This window comes from Nerophis ophidion, linkage group LG15 (genome assembly GCF_033978795.1).
Source record: "Nerophis ophidion isolate RoL-2023_Sa linkage group LG15, RoL_Noph_v1.0, whole genome shotgun sequence".
In the NCBI taxonomy this organism is placed as follows: Eukaryota; Metazoa; Chordata; class Actinopteri; order Syngnathiformes; family Syngnathidae; genus Nerophis; species Nerophis ophidion.
The window spans coordinates 26,586,494-26,606,889 of NC_084625.1; the positions used below are offsets into that span (position 1 = coordinate 26,586,494).

A 20,396-nucleotide genomic window follows, 5' to 3' on the forward strand; every position below is an offset into this window, starting at 1 on the left:
TCCGGAGTATACGTCGCACCGGCCGAAAATGCATAATAAAGAAGGAAAAAAACATATATATGTCGCACTGACGTATAACTCACATTTTTGAGGGAAATTAATTTGATAAAATCCAACACCAAGAACAGACATTTGAAAGGCAATTTAAAATAAATAAAGAATAATGAACAAACGGCTGAATGAGTACGTTATATGACGCATAAATAACCAACTGAGAACGTGCCTGGTATGTTAACGAAACATATTATGGTAAGAGTCATTCAAATAACTATAACATAGAACATGCTATACGTTTACCAAACAATCTGTCACTCCTAATTGCTAAATCCGATGAAATCTTCTTCCTCGATGTCGCTTTTAAAGAACTCTGACAACTCCAAAGGTATACGATTCTACCTCTTGTCGTTTTCTGCTGTATATTTCACTACGTCCACCTTGTAATCTGCAGTACATGATTTCCTCTTCGGTGCAATTTTTGTTCAGCACTTCTCAGTTTTTATAAGTTACCGCCAACGATGAAATTATCCATTTTAATAGCTACGGCAGTAGCATATAGCAGTTAACATCCCATGACCCACAATGCACTTCTGCTATGACCCTCTCCCGCCGAATTCTTATTGGTTGACGTGTGTGTGACGATTGCTGACATTTTGTTCGTCTCTGTCGCGAATGAGATAAATAAAATTATTTGATATTTTACGGTAATGTGTTAATAATTTCACACATAAGTCGCTCCGGAGTATAAGTCGCACCCTATGAAAAAAACTGCAACTTATAGTCCGAAAAATACAGTACATTGTAAAATACATAATAACACTGGACATTTACAAGACTTTGACATTACAAGACACAGAACACTAATCACAGGTTAAAAACAGATCTGAAGAGGTGTGTTTTGAGAAGGGTTTTGAAGGTAGGAAGTTCTGAGCAGTCACGGATGGGTTTAGGAAGAGAGTTCCAGAGGGTGGGAGCAGCGATGGAGAAGGCGCTATCACCCCAGGTCCGGACCTTGGTTCTGAGTGGTGGGGAGAGGACATTGGCATCAGAAGAGTGGAGGCTGCGTGAAGGGGTATGGTGGTGAAGCAGGTTGGTGAGGTAGCAGGGGGCCTGGTTGTGGAGGGCTTTGTGGAGGAGGAGTTGATGCTGTTGATGATGAGTGGAGAAATGGGTGGGAGACAGTTTTTAACCAGAGTGGATAATAAGCTCAGTTGCTCAGACAGCAATGTGTTTGTATACAGTGTGTTTAGATTGGTGTATGTCATTTCTTAATGGGTAAATATGTTAATTTCTCTTGTTTTTAAGTTAGCTTTTAAGCTAGCGAGCAGCCACTCAGTCTGTGTGTTAATCAAAGTGCAGTCATCAATCAAGTTTTTTTGATCATTTTATTTTAATATGGTAATACTCAAACTCCCAAAGGTATCGTTACAATGGCAAGTTTAGCTGCAAAGTCTAAAGACCAATGTTATTTCCAATCATATCGCAATTCCTAGCGGCAGCAATGTGGCTTAGGTCCTTGTATTAAAAGTAGGGCTGGGCAACGATTAAAAATTTTAATCGAAGTTAATCGCACTATTTCTCTGATTAATCGCGATTAACTGCATTGTATACGCAAAGCCCAATAATGAATTCAAAAGTAGTGTGTAGTGCACCTTTATTGGAATATTCTCCCACATGAACAAAAGCGCCAAAACATTTGTTGTGCAAACACAATTTAAATCAGTCCTTGTTAAACAGTAGCAGTTAAATAGCAAATTTTATGAAAATCAACTAAAAAAATGTAAATACAAACATTTAAGCTTATTGCCACTGCCAGGGTATTTAAGTTATCCTGTTTGTTATGGAAAATATAATCTACATACAAATCTCTGAGCCCCAATCATAACATCTGAACAGGCAATTTCTGAGGTAACAGCAGAAATTTTTTTTTTTATCAGGGATCTTATGTTTAAAAAACTCATATTATAGGTAGTGGGCTGTTTTAGGGAATTTTTGATCAAATTATCCGTAGTAGCAATATTAATAATGTTGTGTTTATTCTGCGTAGTGGACTTAAAATAATTATGACCATATCTGTTTGCTTGGTGCTTTGATAAACTGAACGCATATACATGGCACTATATTGTAATGTTATGAGCCAGGGGGGAAAAGAACTACCCTACCCAGCATGCAACAGGAGTGACGAGCATGCGCGGTAGCCCGGTATAGGTTGTGTGTCGCCATGACGGCATCTTGTATGTTGTGATATGCACGCTCTGAAAGCAAACGTTAAGAACTCAGCCAACACGCCTCGTCTGCATTATTGATAAATAGACAGACAACACATATACTCCGCTGCTTCACAGGCCGCTGGATGTAGCCGGCAAAGTATTCCCATGCTAGCTAGCCGGTCTAGCAAGCACGCGTCATTCAGTCCAAAACGGCCCGATCTATCCACATTCAGAATTGTCTGGCGGTCGTAAGTGATCCCGGAGTGACCACGCTGTAAGCCAGCCATGAAATCTGCAGAATTGTCCGGTATTTTTGCCAAATGTTCCATCTTTACCAAGAGACCCTCCACGCCGAAGCGCATCGGGGCGCTGCCATCTTGTTAACAAAAGCCGTTAACAAAATAAAAGCATGTAAACAACATACGCAAATGTGCGATAAAATAATTGTCGGCGTTAATAGATTGATGAGTTAACTCGTAATTAACGCATTAATTTGCCCAGCCCTAATTAAAAGCGATTTTTTTTTTCCCAAAGTCGCTTGTAAAGTTCTGGAACAACGGCTCATTTTGGGGGGGTAAGTTTTGTATTGTGTGCTTGCTTATTTGGTTTTCTTTTCTGTCCCCACAATATAGCGAAACACAACTTTGTGCCCCCGGGCCTTGAATTTGACATCTGTGACCTAAAGCCTAACAATTAGCCGCAACTTAAATCGTAATATATATTGTTTCCGCAAGTCATTAAGTAGGATTCAATCATGAAATGAATTTTGAGAGAAGTAAGGCTTTAAATGGCATTATAAAGCATTAGAGTCGATGTGTATAAGGCGTTGACCGATTATAATAGTCAATAATGTGGTGACTTGTCCAGGGTGTACACCGCCTTTCGCCCAATTGTGGCTGAGATTGGCGCCAGCGCCACCCCCGCAACCTCGAAAGGGAATAAGCGATAGAAAATGGATAGATGGTATGTAATTAATGGAGCAATAAATAAAAATGAACATAGAAAATTTGCAGTCATTGATAAATTGCTACGTCTGTATGTTTCTCTCTCTCTCTCTCTCTCTCTCTCTCTCTCTCTCTCTCTCTCTCTCTCTCTCTCTCTCTCTCCCTCTCTGTCTCTGGCTTTCAAAGTGGATAAAAGAGGTCTCACTGTGCATCGCCGTGAGCACTTTTATTCAACAGTGGAATTAGATGAACAGAGTATGAGCAGGCAGGACCGACTTGCAATTCTCTTCCACACGTTTTTCTGTGTAGTAGTGGTAGCAACACTCACGTTAATGTTGGAGCTGGAACTAATTAATTTAATACAACAGTCATGTTTAATGTGCACATTGCTTCAAAACCTTAGGAGAAGATGTTCGCGAAGGTGGGCTGTGTTAAGCCCGGAAATTATGTCGTAACAACCTGACCAATCACAGCTCTTTTTTCCCCTTAACTTTATTCCAACAATATAAAACACTAAATTTAAATATTTCCATAAATATTAAATTTTTTTTTGTCTTTGATTGAAATGGTCTTTATGTCTTTTAGGATGTGGGAAATGGTCATGTCATCATTAGTAAACACTGGTTAAAGCCTGTCGATGGTAAACCCAGAAAGCTGTTCTGCAATGTGGGCAAAAAGACCTCCACACTTTGCTCAATGGGCATGAACGTGGTGAAATCACACATGCTATTAGCTAAACACAAGTCGATGATTAAAGGCAGGCAGCAGTTAACAGTGTCAAATTTTTGGGGAGTGACCAAAAAAGCAACTTCTGCTGTAAAGAATAAATACAAATATAAATAAACTCTCATATTAAACTTGTGAGCCAATTCTAATTTGCTAGATAGTAGCAGTTAATGTAAACTTTTAAAATATTAAATGTTATTATTGTAAAATGCTTAGTGTTTTGTCTTTACAGACAGTTTTAAGATTTCAACTGTACATAATAAATATCTGCATTAGGACATGGGCATTACATTTATTTTAAGTGGAATTTAAAAATCATTAAAGTAGCCTTGTTGATAACATGCAGATAGTGACTTGTCCTGGGTGTACCCCGCCCTCCGCCCGAATGTAGCTGGGATAGGCTCCAGCACCCCCGCGACCCTGAGAGGGACTGGCGGTAGAAAGTGGATGGATGAATAGATGGACGTTTATTAAACACTGTTCAATCTAGTAAATGCTTGAAATGTGCTCCTTCAACATTATAACATTATTTTAAATTCCAATTTGCACTTTTAGCCCAGCTTGGATTTAATTATAAGTTTTTCACAATTGAAAATAACTTATTATCCATTATTATTGTCTTTCTGATTACCCCACTGATTGGCTGGTGTACAACCCCAGGACCTCCTACCTTACATAGACAGGCCTCCAGTACGATTAATCTTACCTTTTATGGGTAATTGTATTGTCAAGATCCCTTTCTTGTTTTCCTTGCTTTCATATAAGGCCACAAGTTATTGGACTTCAGCTGAAGGAACCGAAAACTATGTTCAGGGAGAAATGGGGAAAACACTGTGGTTCATATTTGGACCTGCCGTGCATACCTTCAACATTAATAATAGTGGTAATGATATAGTTGTGAAATGTTTAAATGCAATATAACCTCTTATGTGCATGATCTGTTTTCCCAACAGGGGAGATCCAACTTTAGTAAAGACTAATGTTGCCATCACAACAGGCTACCTCATATCTGGTAAGCCAAACATGACTTGTAATAACTAATGAAAAGAACACACCTAATTTTATTTTAAACATTTTTAACCAAATAATTTCTTTCCCTTTTTTACAGACCTTCTGCTAATATTTTACTATTGGAGGGCAATAGGAGACAAGTTTTTTGTAGTACACCATCTGGCAGCGTTGTATGCTTACTACTATGTACTGGTGAGTGCCCTATTGTCCAATAGCAGAACGTGCAGGCAAGATGGGAAGGAGACGACCATCAAGTGTGAACAGCAGTGCTCTGGAGGATAATGTCTTTGGTCAGTCCCAATAAGTAGACAGCTAAGTCTATTATAGTCCCCATTGAAACAAACAACACCATTGTTTAGCATGAAGGCAAATATTGCTTGTAAAATGTAGCTCATAAACAATGTAAATGTGTAAGGGCCGTTGTGTTAGTTTAATTACCGCCTAATTAGCCAGTGTGTGTTTAAAAGGTACTATAATGTATTTTTTCTGAAGGTGCCGTAAATGCACCAATAAAGAAAAATATTTTCAAATTAGGCTGGGCGATATTGCCTTTTTTTAATATTGCGATATTTTTAGGCCATATCGCGATATACGATATATATTACATTATTTTGCCCTGGCCTTGAATGAACACTTGATGCATATAATCACAGCAGTATGATGATTCTATGTGTCTACATTAAAACATTCTTCTTCATACTGCATTAATATATGCTACTTTTAAACTTTCATGCAGAGAGGAAAATCACACAACTAAGTCAGTTGACCAAAAGTGTATTTATTAAAGTTATTAAGCAATGGCACAAACATTCAAGTCATTTCCAAAACATAAATTGCAAGCTTGTCAGAGACATTTTAAGTGTCAAATAAAAATATGCTGCATAATAGGAAATCAAATAGTATTCGTACTTCACTATGTGATATGTTACTAAGGTTATGAGATTCTCTTCATTCTCTAGCGAATGACTTTACAAATGATGCTACATATTAGCAGTAATGCTACTTTTTATAGCAACGCTTTTTCCCCCCACACTTGACAAATTACAGATGTCTGTTCGACATATTCCCACTTGAAGCCGAACCACCGCCAGACGATGGAAACCCTGCTGTTTTTATTGAGAATTAAGTCTTCCTTCATTTGTTACCAGATCCGCACCATCTTTCTCTCGTACGGCTACGTTAGCAGCTAACGTTAGCCACGCCACTACCTCTCTGCTGGGCGAGGGCGTGTATGTGACGTATGTAAGAATGTGCGCCTGCTTGTCTGTGAGAAGGAGACACAGGAAAGAGCGAGGAGAGCCTGAAGTGTACGCCTGCAGCTAAAAGTCCTGCGTGAGAACGTGTACTCGAATATTACGATATAGTCATTTTCCATATCGCACAGAGACAAACCCGCGATATATCCTATATATCGATATATTGCCCAGCCCTATTTCAAATGTATTTTTGCTGTCAGTTAGTTAAACCAGGATGCCATGCACTTATTTGCATTGGAAAATATCTTGTTAGATGTTTTTTTTGAATCAACTTCAGGTTCTGATGCAGACTTTATAATAAGGGGCAAATGGGACACAATTAAGCTAATAAATATATCTTTAAATATTGACTTAGAAGTGTTTTAATTAATAAATAAAACATTAAATGATTAAATTATGAAATAATTCAATAAATAATAAAATCATATGATAATTTAATGACACATTTATTAAAAACACATCAATTATAATTAACTGTCAAGTAATTATTTAACGATGTACAGTGTTTATTAATTTTATTTATTTCTATTTGCCTGTCCACAGAGGTGGGTAGAGTAGCCAGAAATTGTACTCAAGTAAGAGTACTGTTACTTTAGAGATTTATTACTCAAGTAAAAGTAAGGAGTAGTCACCCAAATATTTACTTGAGTAAAAGTAAAAAGTATGTTGTGAAAAAACTACTCAAGTACTGAGTAACTGATGAGTAACCTGTTTAATGATGACAGCAACAAAATGCACAAAAACATAAGAATGGCAATGAACAAATTCAGAGCCAGGAATATATCTTAAACTAAAACAATAATATCAGAATCAGAAATACTTTAATAATCCCCAAGGGGAAAAATATATTATTTAATTTTTTTTATTATTAATATAATATTATATTAAAATATATTAAGTAATAATGCATTAAAATAAAAACAATTAAGGCAAATTGAGCCACAATAACCTAACAGCCCCATAGGCTCAATAGGCAGAGATTTACAAGGGAAAAAAACAAGTTAGCCTTTACGCAAATCATAAAGTCTGATAGGTGTGGGCTGCTCCTGGGAACACCTGTGCACTTCTGATTGGTGTTTGTATGCATACGTGAGTATGATCTGTCTGTCTATGAGGATGCAGTACGTTAATAAATTATACCCAAACTACGTACATTTGACAGTGATTCATAGTAGGGAAACTAACAGCCCGCGGTGACAGCCAAAATATCTAATAACATTACTTACTGCAATGTGCTTCCTCAAATTTGACGTTGAGTTCATGTAAGCTGAAAAGTCCACTTGTTTGGGGAGACACTTATGACAACGCCCTACATAACTGTTTTTTTGGTTGTCTGAAGCGTGAACATCGATTTTATCTGAGGCCAGGGGTGTTTGCGTTCGTTGTCGTCTCTGCCATTATTGTTGTTGTTTGCCGCTGAAACTTTTTGGGCAGTTAATCATGTGACCGCCTGGCTCTGTTTGATTGGTGAAACGGAGTCAAACGCCACCACTGACTGCATTTGATTGATGAAACGGAGTCAAACATCACCAGTGACTGCATTTGATTGGTGAAACGCAGGCATATGATAGATCCTACTTTGAAAGTAGGTCTGACAATGAAAACAAAAAAAATGTGTATTAACAGATCGATAAAAATCAGTAGTGAGTAGCGAGCTGAATGTAGATAAATGGAGCGGAGTAAAAGTAGCGTTTCTTCTCTATAAAAATACTCAAGTAAAAGTATGATGCATTAAAACTACTCTTAGAAGTACAATTCATCCCAAAAGTTACTCAAGTAGATGTAACGGAGTAAATGTAGCGCGTTACTACCTACCTCTGCCAGTCCATAATATCTTGCCTTAATGACGTCAGTGGATATATCCATATAAGGTAAACGTTTATCCAAAGAGCTTTGTGGGAGTCTGCCATTTTTATTCATTGTAGTCAATAAAGTAACTTACCACCATCACGTGTGAATGAATGATGGGTTCCCACTTTTCTGTGAGCGCTTTGAGTATCTAATAAGAAAAGCGCGATATAAAATGTAATCCATTATTATTATTGTTAATATGTTTTTTCTTTATTCTATCCTCTTGTGGGGCAGGATGGCTAATACATGCACATGCATCCTAACATCCACCGCTGTTGCGTATAGTTCCCACTTAAATCTGTCAGTAGACTCTATAGGGAAGCGCTAACAACTACACCATAGCTCGTGGGGTGGAGATGCAGTCAAAGGAGGGTTGGCCTGGAAGAGGACATGTAAATAAGACCACATATAAAGGCGCATCCAAAAGAGACAGTCAGAAAGCGGCTTGAAGATGGACTGTAAAACATAATCCATGCAAAATTTGGACCAAAACCCCACCATTGCATGTTCTGCAGTCCACAAGGAAGTCTTGTAAATGTAGGGGAAAAAAACATCAAATGACACATTTATGTGTTTGCATGAAAAGAAAACTCCTGCCTACAGACTGTGCATAATACTTCCGTCGGGTTTTTAGGGCCATTGTGCTGTTTAGTGTCTTCCATAATGACTTGTTTACTTCTGCAGCCTGTCACTACCGCTTCATCTGCATATTTACAAAGTACCGTATTTCCTTGAATAGCCGCCGGGGCGCTAGTTAATTTAAAACCTCTTCTCACTCCTGCGCTTATTCAAGGCATGCGGTAAAAGTAAGCAGGCGCTAATAATTTTAAAACCTCTTCTCACCCGTGCGCTTACCAATGGCATGCATCAAAAATTTGAGTGATATAAAAAAAAAATATATAAAAAAAAAATTATTCTGCGGACCGGTGGTTGGGGACCACTGCTCTACAACATGTCATCGCGCCCACCTTTACACCATGCTATCTGCGTGCCGGTCGGCCGCATGTATATCGCTGTTTCTCATATGAGATTGCAATGCATACTCGGTCAACAGCCATACCTTTTACACTGATGGTTGTGATATATACAACTTTAACACTCTTACTAATATGCACCACACTCTGTGAACCCACACCAAACACATTTCTGGGGAACATTGGCTCTGTAACACATTATAAACGCAACATAAGAATTACCCAGAATTCCAATGCATCCGTCACTCTTGGTTATATTATACACGCGCCCCCAACCCCGCCCACCTCAACCGGCGCACGAGGGGGGGGGGGGCTTGGTGCCAGCGGGGTGTATAATATAGCCAAGAGTCATGGATGCATTGACTCTTGGCGGTAAAAGTAGTAATGCGCTAATAAATTTGGGAGTAGCGAGTTTGACCCGGCAGTAATTCAAGGCAGGCGCATATTACATGCCCGGCGGCTATTCAAGGAAATACGGTACTTTGACAAACCGCCTCCAATGCGTTGCCAGAAACGTCATTGAGATGTGTTAATTATGTCGAATAGGTTTATTTGATTGATTATAATGATGGATTAATCCACATTAACTGGTTGATTTTGATAGGCCTAGTTATCATAAGATCATACTCACGCCCTTACTAAGACATTTGAGCCTTTTACGACATTTGCTGTTCACTCTTGGTTTGTTCTCTCTCACGTAATTATCATTGCTACGTAAATGACTGACTGGTATTTTTTGCATGGAATGCGCAACAAAGGTACTGGCTGTTGAACCTCCCTCCCTCTCCCCTCTTCTTGTTCCTGTTCCTTCTGTTGACCTCTCCCCCATCCTATCTTTCTCCCTCTTTCGCGATGTTGTAGCGTTAACACCTGCCGTGCATGCCGAAGGCCCCTCATAGGGTTCCTGTTACCGTTGCATATGAACAATTTGCGTTTTAACAACTGCCTGCATATCTGCAACACTCTTTTGCCATCTGTTTTTGTGCCTGAGCCAGGTGTTGCTCCATTTCTCTCTCACTCTCTACCCTGAGATTTCTCTGTAAAGAGAAAACTTGGCAGCACCACTTGAACGCAAAAGCATATTCTCACATTAACTGACTGGTTTTCATGTTAAATTTAGCTGTAGTTTTTTTGTTGTTTAAGACTATACAGTGTGCATTGCTCTACCTTCAGTCTTTTTGGATGAAGTTCCTTCTTAAATGACATTGTAACCAATGTAGTCTGATGCACACAATAGTCCCATCTACTTGTTTGCCTTTGTTTACAACATGTTCTTCTAGGGCATGTGCTTGCATGCGATTCCATCTGTAGCCACTTGGGAGCAGTAGAAACCCCCTGGTAAAATCTGTTTATTCAGATCAGCAGGCTTTGAGATCCACTTGCATACAAACAAGTTGCAGGACATATATGGACGGGTTGTGTATTGCAATTTTAATATATTATTGCCCAATCTTTGTCATTTTAAATTTACCATAGGTCTTATTTTGGAAAAGCAGAACAAGCACCTGTATCAAAGGAGGCCATCCATACTGTCACTGGACACTCATGACTGTAATGTGAAATACCTTAAAAACAACCAAAGTTGGCCAAAATGTTTACTTCATGTGAGCCAATTGAGGCATTATTTTTAGTATGCGTGTTTGTGTGTGTTCATGTCATCTCATTTACCTTTACTGGACCCCAACATTTGTTTTTATTTGAGTGTCAAATGTTTATAATGCATTGTTTGAGCTAGTTTTCATTAAGAGTGTTTTTAACCTGCATAAATGACAAATAATATTGAATAATCCTCCTACGTGACTTTTTAGATGCATGCCTGATTCCACAGTGTTGTCGCTTCATATTTGCTTCCTCCTAATCTTTCCGTCCGTCTCTGTGTGTCTTCTGCTCACGTTTAACACTTTACTTGCCCCGACTTCAAAAACCACCAAGTATGCTGGTTTCAGCAAACTTCATGCAAAAACTACCAAAAAAAAGGTGTTTACTGTATGTGTCAATTATGGACTCAGAGGACTATTATAATTTGTATTATTATTATTATTTAATTCCTGTCTTGTCTGCTGTTATTGCTGTTTGGTTGCACTGAACAGATGTGATGCCCAGTCACAGTATGGACTTACCAGTTCCTAGAGGTACGAGCATTTGCATGCTAGGTGGCAAATACACCGAATTTACACTGCAATGTGTTTTTTGCATCGCTTAGTAAGTACCTTTTTTAATTAGCAGCTTTTATTACAGCGCTGCAGGTAAGTTTCCTTTTTTTAAGGCAGTGTTTTGAAAATCAGCCCACAAGTCTTTATGCAACCACGAGACACAACATTTGGTGCACGTGTAAAATGTAAAAGGACGCAATACTAATTTTTTTGCATCCTCCTGAGGTGGTTCGAGTTTTCCTTTTAGCTGAATATAGAAACCAATATAAAAACCCAGTATGAAGCTGTGCACTACTGCAAACTAAAACAATTATGAAATATGCAGTGTCATTAATAACAGCAATGACAGATTTGTTTGTACAAACCCCGTTTCCATGTGAGTTGGGAAATTGTGTTAGATGTAAATATAAACGGAATACTATGATTTGCAAATCATTTTCAACCCATATTCAGTTGAATATGCTACAAAGACAACATATTTGATGTTCAAACGGGTAAACGTTTTTTTTTTTTGCAAATAATCCCTAACTTTAGAATTTGATGCCAGCAACACGTGACAAAGAAGTTGGGAAAGGTGGCAATAAATACTGATAAAGTTCAGGATCGCTCATCAAACACTTGTTTGGAATATCCCACAGGTGTGCAGGCTAATTGGGAACAGGTGGGTGCCATGATTGGGTATAAAAGCAGCTTCCATGAAATGCTAAGTACCTAATATTTTGACCATTGAGTTGAACATCATAGCTGCGGTCTGTGCACTTGAAGTTACGTTTTTCAGCTGGTTATTTTTGCTTTGATAAAGCATTTTATAATTTTAAAAATACACGGAAGGATTAGGATTTGGCTTCTGAAAATGAGATCATCATATTTTTAAGAAACAAAATGTCTGCATGGCTTTGATTGCCCCTGTGACTGAATGTATAGGTGTCTAAAAGCCCTGTGTCCATATTTGCTGGCAGCCTTGCTGCAGTTCAGTCTTCGGCCACTTGAGGGCAGCAGAGACAGGTTATACGCCTATTGGTGCTTGTCTGTTGACAGATATCAGCAGATGTCAGAATTCAGTGTTTCAATCTTATTTTTGTTTGGATGTAGTTCTGTGGGTTGTTTGTGTACCTTTTTACGCCTTGTTGTTGTCCCCCCCTCCCCCATTTTCCTCTGCAGGGCCATGGCATGTTGCCATATTTTGCTAACTTCCGTCTACTCGCCGAGTTTTCTACTCCGTGTGTGAATCAGCGGTATGTACCACCATATTGACAGTACTAACGATAATTTTATTCCAGAACAACAAGAGCACATGTGTCAACCTCAAGGCCTATGAAAATTGGCCTGCCACATGTATTTATTTTGGTTTATGGACAGTGTGCACAATATATTATTTACAAGCTATTGATGGGTTCGCCAGCTTTAGCTAGCAGGTAAATTTAATCTGTACTTCACCTCATTTATTGTGGCCCAACACTTTTTAGTTATTTTTAGTGTTTTATGGAGTTTGTGTAGATAAATTATTTGCAAGGAATCAATGGGTGCACCAGCTTGGTGCAATGGCCTGTCACATTATTTAATTTGGCCCACTAAATTCTTAAATTGGCCCACCACATCATTTTATATAACCAGCCTCGTCATTTTTTTGACCTGAAACATTTTTTTATTGGTTCATCCACGAAAACATTATTCACAAGGAATCAATGTGTGCACCACGTTTAGCTATCAGCTAATTTCCATTTATAGTCCACATAATTTAGCCACATTATTTAATTTGGTCCGCCACATCATTTCAAACTGGCCTGTGACTTTTTTTTTTTGTATATGGAATGTATTGCCCCTACCTCTGGGCCGATACTGAGGGCGACTGTGTTGACCAGTTTGACGCGTGTAAATGATAGAATGTCCAATACTGTAGTTTTGTGTTTGGATATGACAATCCGTTTATTTTTAAGCTATCAAATTAAATCAAATGTAGGTATAACATAAAGTATGCTGACCTTGGCTGGCATACTGATACAGCATTGTCACAAAAACTCACGGCACGACACGGTCGAAAATTGTTTGTCTTCCAAACACTCTGCCTGTGCTCACACCTGGACCCAATTTAAAGGAGGTTACAATGGTAACCACCGTATCAACAGTCCCCTCCCTGTCAACACTTCCTGATACCTAACAGGAAGTGGGCGGAGCAATCCACCAAAAAAGGAAATTCCCACTGGGCTGAGGCCAGCAATCACTTAAAGAAAATAAAATAAACAATGTAAACAAATAAGGACATTTGGCTCCGACATGGACCGTGTGCCTGATACATTACTCCGAGGGAATAGAAAGTGGGACAATAAGATTTATTGTGGCCTGCCAGTTTTTAATTTACTATATTGCTTTACGGACATTACGTAAATAAATTATTCACACGGAATCAATGGGTGCACCAGATTTAGCTACCAGCGTATTTCTATTCATAGGCCACTTGGATTTGAACATAATTTAAAGTGACCTGCGAAATGCTGAAAATAATTAAGTAATTTAGTGTGAAATGTATTTGTTCAGTAAATTTGGACTAAAATGTGCTTCACACAATTGCATATGTTCTTAACTTTAATTATTTCTCATCATGCGAATGTTTTTTTTAGTCATTGAAAAAAATTAAATATCTTGCCACTTTGACTTATGATTTCAAAGGAAGTTATTTATCCATTGATCTGTTAGGCAACTGTTTTTGATGATCATGTTTTACTGTGTACATTGAAGCTATTATATGTTCATATTCATAAATATCCTGTTACGAATGGCCTCTGAAGGCAGCCACAATTGTGACGTGGCCCTCCATAAAAACGAGTTTGACACCCTTGAACCAGAGTTATATTTACTTGGTTATAAATGCATGTAAAATAAAAATAAAACACTGATATTTACACCAGGCCACTATTTGGTAAACACTACTCATCTTTTGAATACCTTATCAGTGTATGAGATAATACTATACTGTATTTCCTTTGTGGTTGCCATCACTTCATAACAACACCGCATGGCACGACACCTGGTGTTTATTAGTATTATGCGAGGTGGCATTTATTGGTAATGACCTTTTTTCTTCCATGATTGAATGTGTCTGTAATAATGTTATGTTTGCAGCTGGTTCTTCGAGGTTCTAGGCTACCCCAAGACCTCGCGGCCCAACATGGCGAACGGCATGGCCATGGCGGTCGTGTTCTTCGCTGTGCGAGTGGCCGTCATGCCCGTCTACTACGCACGCATGTACGCCGTGTACGGCACCGAGGCCTTCTACCTGGTGCCGTACGGCGGGCGCTTGGCATGGATCTGCTCCAGCATCTGCTTGGACGTCATGAACGTCATGTGGATGCACAAGATCGGCCGCGGATGCTACAAGGTGCTGCAGTCGGCGCGCAGGAGCAAAGCGACTCAGGAGAACGGGAAGTCCAACTAATGCGGGGGAGGACCCTAACTTGTCCAAGGGGCACCGATACAGGAGAGAATGTACTTTTGAAAGTGGGCGCAGTAGCTGAAATATGATGGACCATGTGACGGACCCTCGTTAAGCCATGCATGTGTCCATGGCCTATTTCTTTTTGGATAAGCGACTACTTGGATGGACAATTTGAGCCTAAACCAAAACATTTCATGGTTTATTTCCACACATACACTGGTCAAACTGACTGCTGGCTGATGAAGAAGAAGAGGAGTATCTCACCGATGGTCAGTGCCATTAAACCCTTGGATAGAAGGTCAGCCATATTTTTTTACATGACTCTACAGGGCCAAGAAGAAGAAAAATGCAAAGATATCTTACATTTCACAACTTCATTGGAGTATTAATACATGACTGCGGATGGGGATTTTTTTGTAGAAGCCTAAACCAAAACATTTCATGGTTTATTTCCACACATACACTGGTCAAACTGACTGCTGGTTGATGAAAAAGAAGTGGAGTACCTCACCGATGGCCAGTGCCATTAAATCCTTGGAGAGAAGGTCAGCCATATTTTTTTACATGACTCTACAGGGCCAAGAAAAAGAAAAATGCTAAGATAACTTACATTTCACAACTTCATTGGAGTATTAATACATGACTGTTGATAGTTTGGTTTTTTTTTGTAGGAAAAAGCAGTACCTTTAAAAATGCTGAAAGGGGAAACTGAATGTCAATGCTAGGTGTTACTATGAGAGATTTGATGACAACAAACACGCACAAGTTCACTAGTGAATTTATTCAAGCATCAGGAGCAGGGGTGTCCAATAAAATAATTTGAGTATTAATAAGCTAAAACAACCAAGTGTCATTGAAGATATGCCAAGATTCTAAAACCTTTGAACCTAGGTAGCTACATTTGAATAAAATTTGAACACATTGTTAGTTCATGCACTGATTTTAAAACTATTTGGGGCTAAAGATTTCATGTAGATATTTCTGATGGAGTTTTATTAGTGGGCGCCAGTGTACAGTGGTAGTTTGTCACTCATGACACTTGCATTTGAAATCTCCCAATGAAATAAATCAATTTTATCAGCACTATTTTAACATGTAACATGGCTTTTAAAATACAAAAGTTTTAGGCTAGAAATATGGTAACAAAACAGTATAATAAAATGCTTTCAAACAACTTTAATAGTTTAGGAATTACTGTAATAATGTACAGCATTTTACCTTAGAGAGTGGACGAGGGCAGTGGTTCTCAACCTTTTTTCAGTGATGTACCCCCTGTGAACATTTTTTTAATTCAAGTACCCCCTAATCAGAGCAAAGCATTTTTGGTTGAAAAAAAGAGATAAAGAAGTAAAATACAGCAATATGTCATCACTTTCTGATTTATTAAATTGTATAATTTGTAGTGGTCTTTCTTGAACTATTTGGAAAAAAATATATAAAAATAAGTAAAATAATTGTTGAAAAATAAACAAGTGATTCAATTATAAATAAAGATTTCTACACATAGAAGTAATCAACTTAAAGTGCCCTGTTTGGGGATTGTAATAGAGATCCATCTGGATTCATTAACTTAATTGTAAACTTTTCTTTACAAAAAAAGAAATCTTTAACATCAATATTTATGGAACATGTCTACAAAAATCTAGCTGTCAACACTGAATATTGAATTGTTGCATTTTTTTTAACAGTTAAAGAACTTACATTCATTTTTTGTTGAAGTATTATTCAATAAATATATTTATAAAGGATTTTTGAATTGTTGCTATTTTCAGAATATTTTTTTAAAATCTCACGTCCCCCTTGGCATACCTTTAAGTACCCCCAGGGGTACGCGTACTCCCATTTGAGAACCACTGGACTAGGGTATCTTCTTTGAGCTGCTTGTCCGCCAAACACACTATCGGCAGCTTCTCCTTATTTTCATGGATAAATGTCTGCCGTTTAGATATTATTTTAACATTCTTGACTGCCGCAGCTTCTCCTTATTTTCATGGATAAATGTCTGCCGTTTAGATATTATTTTAACATTCTTGACTGCCGTTAAAATGATTCTGCATAAATGTGGTGCAGCGTAGACGTGCTACACTTACAGTCGGCAATTATTTCTTTAATTCTCTGACTGATCTTCACCGCTGTCCTTTGCACTCCAAAATAAAAGTAAGTCAATCTCTAGCTATAAGCTAATGCTAGCAATTAAGATCAGAAGTTGGGATCTTGCAGGGTTCCAACTAGCGGTTGGGAGGCTCAGTCCAAAATTTGCTCACAACCTAAAACATAACAAACTTAAAAATAACTATCTGGTGCAACTGGAGTCTCTGTGCAGTTCAGTATATTTAAATAAAAACAGCCTCCGTATCATCTTTTTTTCATTGTATACTACTTTTTATAATTCTGTAGGCCGATTAAAAAATATATGGCCTTCCGGTCTCACTATGTTTGGACACCCCTGATTATGACAGGGAAAAAAAACTAACTTTTACTTAAAGGCACTTCCCTCCTGTACTGAGCTGCATTATTTATTTCTAAATTACGATATGGGAAAATGATACAGTATTTAGTCACACGGATGCAAACATGAATTTATATCTATTTTTTTATTCATTTGTGTTGCCTTTCTTAAACATTTTTAATTGCACATTTTCCTTCCCAGATGACTGTCAGCTTATTTTCGGCCTTTCTCTGTTTTGTCTTTACCAAAAAAAGTAGTCTTTGTTCCTTTTAACCTGTGATAATTTTTGCTCGGCGCAAGTTGCATCCACATCGTCGTGTCTATTATGTAGGACAGGGGCTCCCCTGAAGAGCATTAAAAGTTACTAGCTGGTGAGTAGTATTATTGGATGTACAAGGAGAAATATATTAGTCCTTCTGCATGTACGCATGAAGATACAAAGCATTCTACATTCTCATCCCCATAGCACATGTACACAATGTTTACATGTAAAGTGTCATATCCAGCACAGAAATACTTGAAAGAATCAGCACAGTTTATGAGAACTATCTGGGCAGTTGCAAATGCCAAACCCTCTTTCTGGCATTGTATTATGTGTTTTTAAATTATTACGCTGCCCTCGGTTGGTACATTATGTCGGGAAGAGAAGTGGGAGCGGTTATGTGACATTCTGTGAATGTGTAAGCAAATATTGACCATTACATTTTTGTTTGTTCCTTAATAATAAATGACAAATAAACTGATGTGATGCCTTTTTATTCCTTAACCTCCTTAATCCCACCTTCTCTCTTTTCTCCTATGTGTGGGTCTGTGGTTGCCGAGGTAGTTAAATGGCTCCTTGGTGGCAGGGCACCAGGTGTGGATGAGATCCGCCCTGTATGCTGTGGGACTTTCTTGGGTGACAAGACTCTGCGACATTGCCTAGTCAGGGGCAGTGCCTCTGAATTGGCAGATCCAGGTCTTGGCTTCTCTCCTTAAGAAGGGGAACCGGACGGTGTGTTCCGACTTTGGTGGGATCACACTCCTCAGTCTTCCCGGTAGGATCCATCAAAGTGTGTACTGGAGAGGAGGCTACGCCGGGTTGTCGAACGTCGGATTCAGGAGGAGAAGTGTGGTTTTGGTCCTTGGCGTGGAACTGTGGACCAACTCTCGTTAGGGTTTAAGGATGTGCTGGAGTTTGGCCAACCAATCTACATGTGCTTTGTGGACTTGAAGAAGGCATTTGACCGTGTCCCTCTGGAATTCCTGTGGGGAGTGCTCAGAGAGTATGGGGTATCGGACCGTTTGATTTTCCTTTTCGATCAGTGTCAGAGCTTGGTTTGCATTTACGGCAGTAAGTCGGACTCATTTCGTGTGAGGGTTGGACTCTGACCAGGCTGCCCTTTGTCCCCAATTCTGTTCATACCTTTTATGGACAGAATTTCTAGGCGATTTCAGGGCGTTGAGGGGACCCAGTTTGGTGGCGTTAGAATTATTTCTCTGCTTTTTGCAGACAATGTGGTCCTGATGGCTTCATCTAGCCAGGATCTTCAGCTCTCACTCTTCCGAGTCCATGGTTCTTGCCCGTAAAAGGCTGAAGGGCCATCCCCGGATTGGGGAAGAGATTTTTCCTCAAGTGGAGGAGTTCAAGTACCTCAGAGTCTTGTTTACGAGTGAGGGAAGAGTGGATTGTGAGGGTCTGTACGGTATCTGCAGTAATACAGACTTTATATCGATCCGTTGGTTGTGGTGAAGAAGGAGCTCAGCTGAAAAGCAAAGCTCTCAATTTACCGGTCAATATACATTCCCATCCTCACCTATGGTCATAACCATAACAAGCGCCGAAAATGAGATTTCTCTGTCAAGTGACGCAGCTCTCCCTAGAGATAGGGTGAGAAGCTATGTCATTCGGGAGCAGCTCAAAGTCAAGCCGCTGTTCCTCCTCATCAAGAGGAGCCACATGAGGTGGTTCGGGCGTCTCGTTAGGATGGTCCCCGGATGCCTCCCTGGGGAGTTGTTTAGCGCACGTCCAACTAGTAAGAGGCCACGTAGAAGACTCAGGACACGTTGGGAAGCCTTAGTCTCCCAGCAATCCTGGGAATGCCTCGGGCGGGAGGAGCTGGACAAAGTGGCTGTGGAGAGGGAAGTCTGGGCTTCTCTGCTTAGGCTGCTGCTCCCGGAAACCGTCCTCAGATAAGCAGAAGATGATGGACAGATGGATGGACAACAACAACGCACAGTATCATGACAGCACAAGTATGCAACCATACCGTAAGGAGGAGGGGGTTTGAGAATCTAGGCTGCAGCAAAGCCACAAAAGACAGACTAACAATAAACATGGCGTTAAGCATTTATCATCGGCTGACTTTATTGGTTGATTTTTTCAATAATCGGAATTATCAATGTGACGTCATAATTGCCATTGTCGGGCTGTCGATAATATTGTGCATTCAGCGATGATACATAAAAATGCATCTCTGTAATATAACCCATAAACAACATATTTGCAACATAACACGCTTAAAACAATGCGGTAGAAATATATTCTAATATTCAATATTCAAATTAAGAACCGAAGAAGGTAAAACAACAAACAAGAGTCCAGGTGTTTCGATTCAACCTTTTGCGGGTTACCATGACCTTAATCACTGAGAATCTACACAGACAAACGTTTGGGGTGCAGGTTAAGACACAACAGTAAGTGACAAACACAGCTTTGCAAACACTTTCATGTTCCCGTTCGTCACAGAGGTCTACAACTGCTATGAGTGAGTAGTTTTTGCTTTAAAAGTAAATACTCCAATTAATTTCCTACAATTTGACTACTTCTTTCGTCGACAAGTGTCAGTGGTTTACCAAAGCAAATTAATACCTTAATTTGAATTATTATGAGTGATAGCATTATCCTGTATTGTGTATCTACCGCTACATGCGGGAACTCATGCCTTGCTTCAAGACACTAATGAAAGCGCATATTGCAGATAGTTCTGACGTAATAATGCATGTTCTGAATGTAGACTATAATCCGTGAGGGCAACGAACACTTTTATGACAGAATGCTTAAACCCAACATGGGATTGAGTGTCAAAGATCAGTAGAAGTTAATGGTTATGTAAGATTGAAATTTACATTTTCATGCTGTTTAGAGGAGATCTTTGTCAAAGTGAGGAAGTCAACTGACCTTTCAAATAATCTCCAGACAGACCAATTGCCTGTCGTCCAAATATAACTGCAGCGTGTCAAAGGCTTTCTGTCTTATGTTGCACCTATTTCAGCACATAGTCTTGTTAATCAACAATCAGCCTTTACCTTTTAGCACAACATGGTTTACATGTCATTCTTTTGACGTTCATTTTAGCCCTTTTTAGCTTTATTTAAACGAGGCAAATTGTTATTGTAAAATATTTGTCCAC

General features: G+C 39.1%; 1 protein-coding gene across 2 annotated transcripts in view; it reads left to right on the forward strand.

Annotated features, from left to right (window-relative positions):
• Window positions 1-17,747, forward strand: part of LOC133569531 (TLC domain-containing protein 4-B-like) — a 44,823-nt gene extending 27,076 nt beyond the window's left edge. For both annotated transcript variants that reach the window (XM_061921940.1, XM_061921941.1), the window contains 4 exons: window positions 4,831-4,889; window positions 4,986-5,080; window positions 12,284-12,357; window positions 14,243-17,747. In XM_061921940.1, the coding sequence (XP_061777924.1) occupies window positions 4,831-4,889; window positions 4,986-5,080; window positions 12,284-12,357; window positions 14,243-14,555 (541 nt within the window). In that variant the 3' untranslated portion in view covers window positions 14,556-17,747. The remainder of the gene's footprint in view (window positions 1-4,830; window positions 4,890-4,985; window positions 5,081-12,283; window positions 12,358-14,242) is intronic.
• The last annotated feature ends 2,649 nt before the right edge of the window (window positions 17,748-20,396 follow it).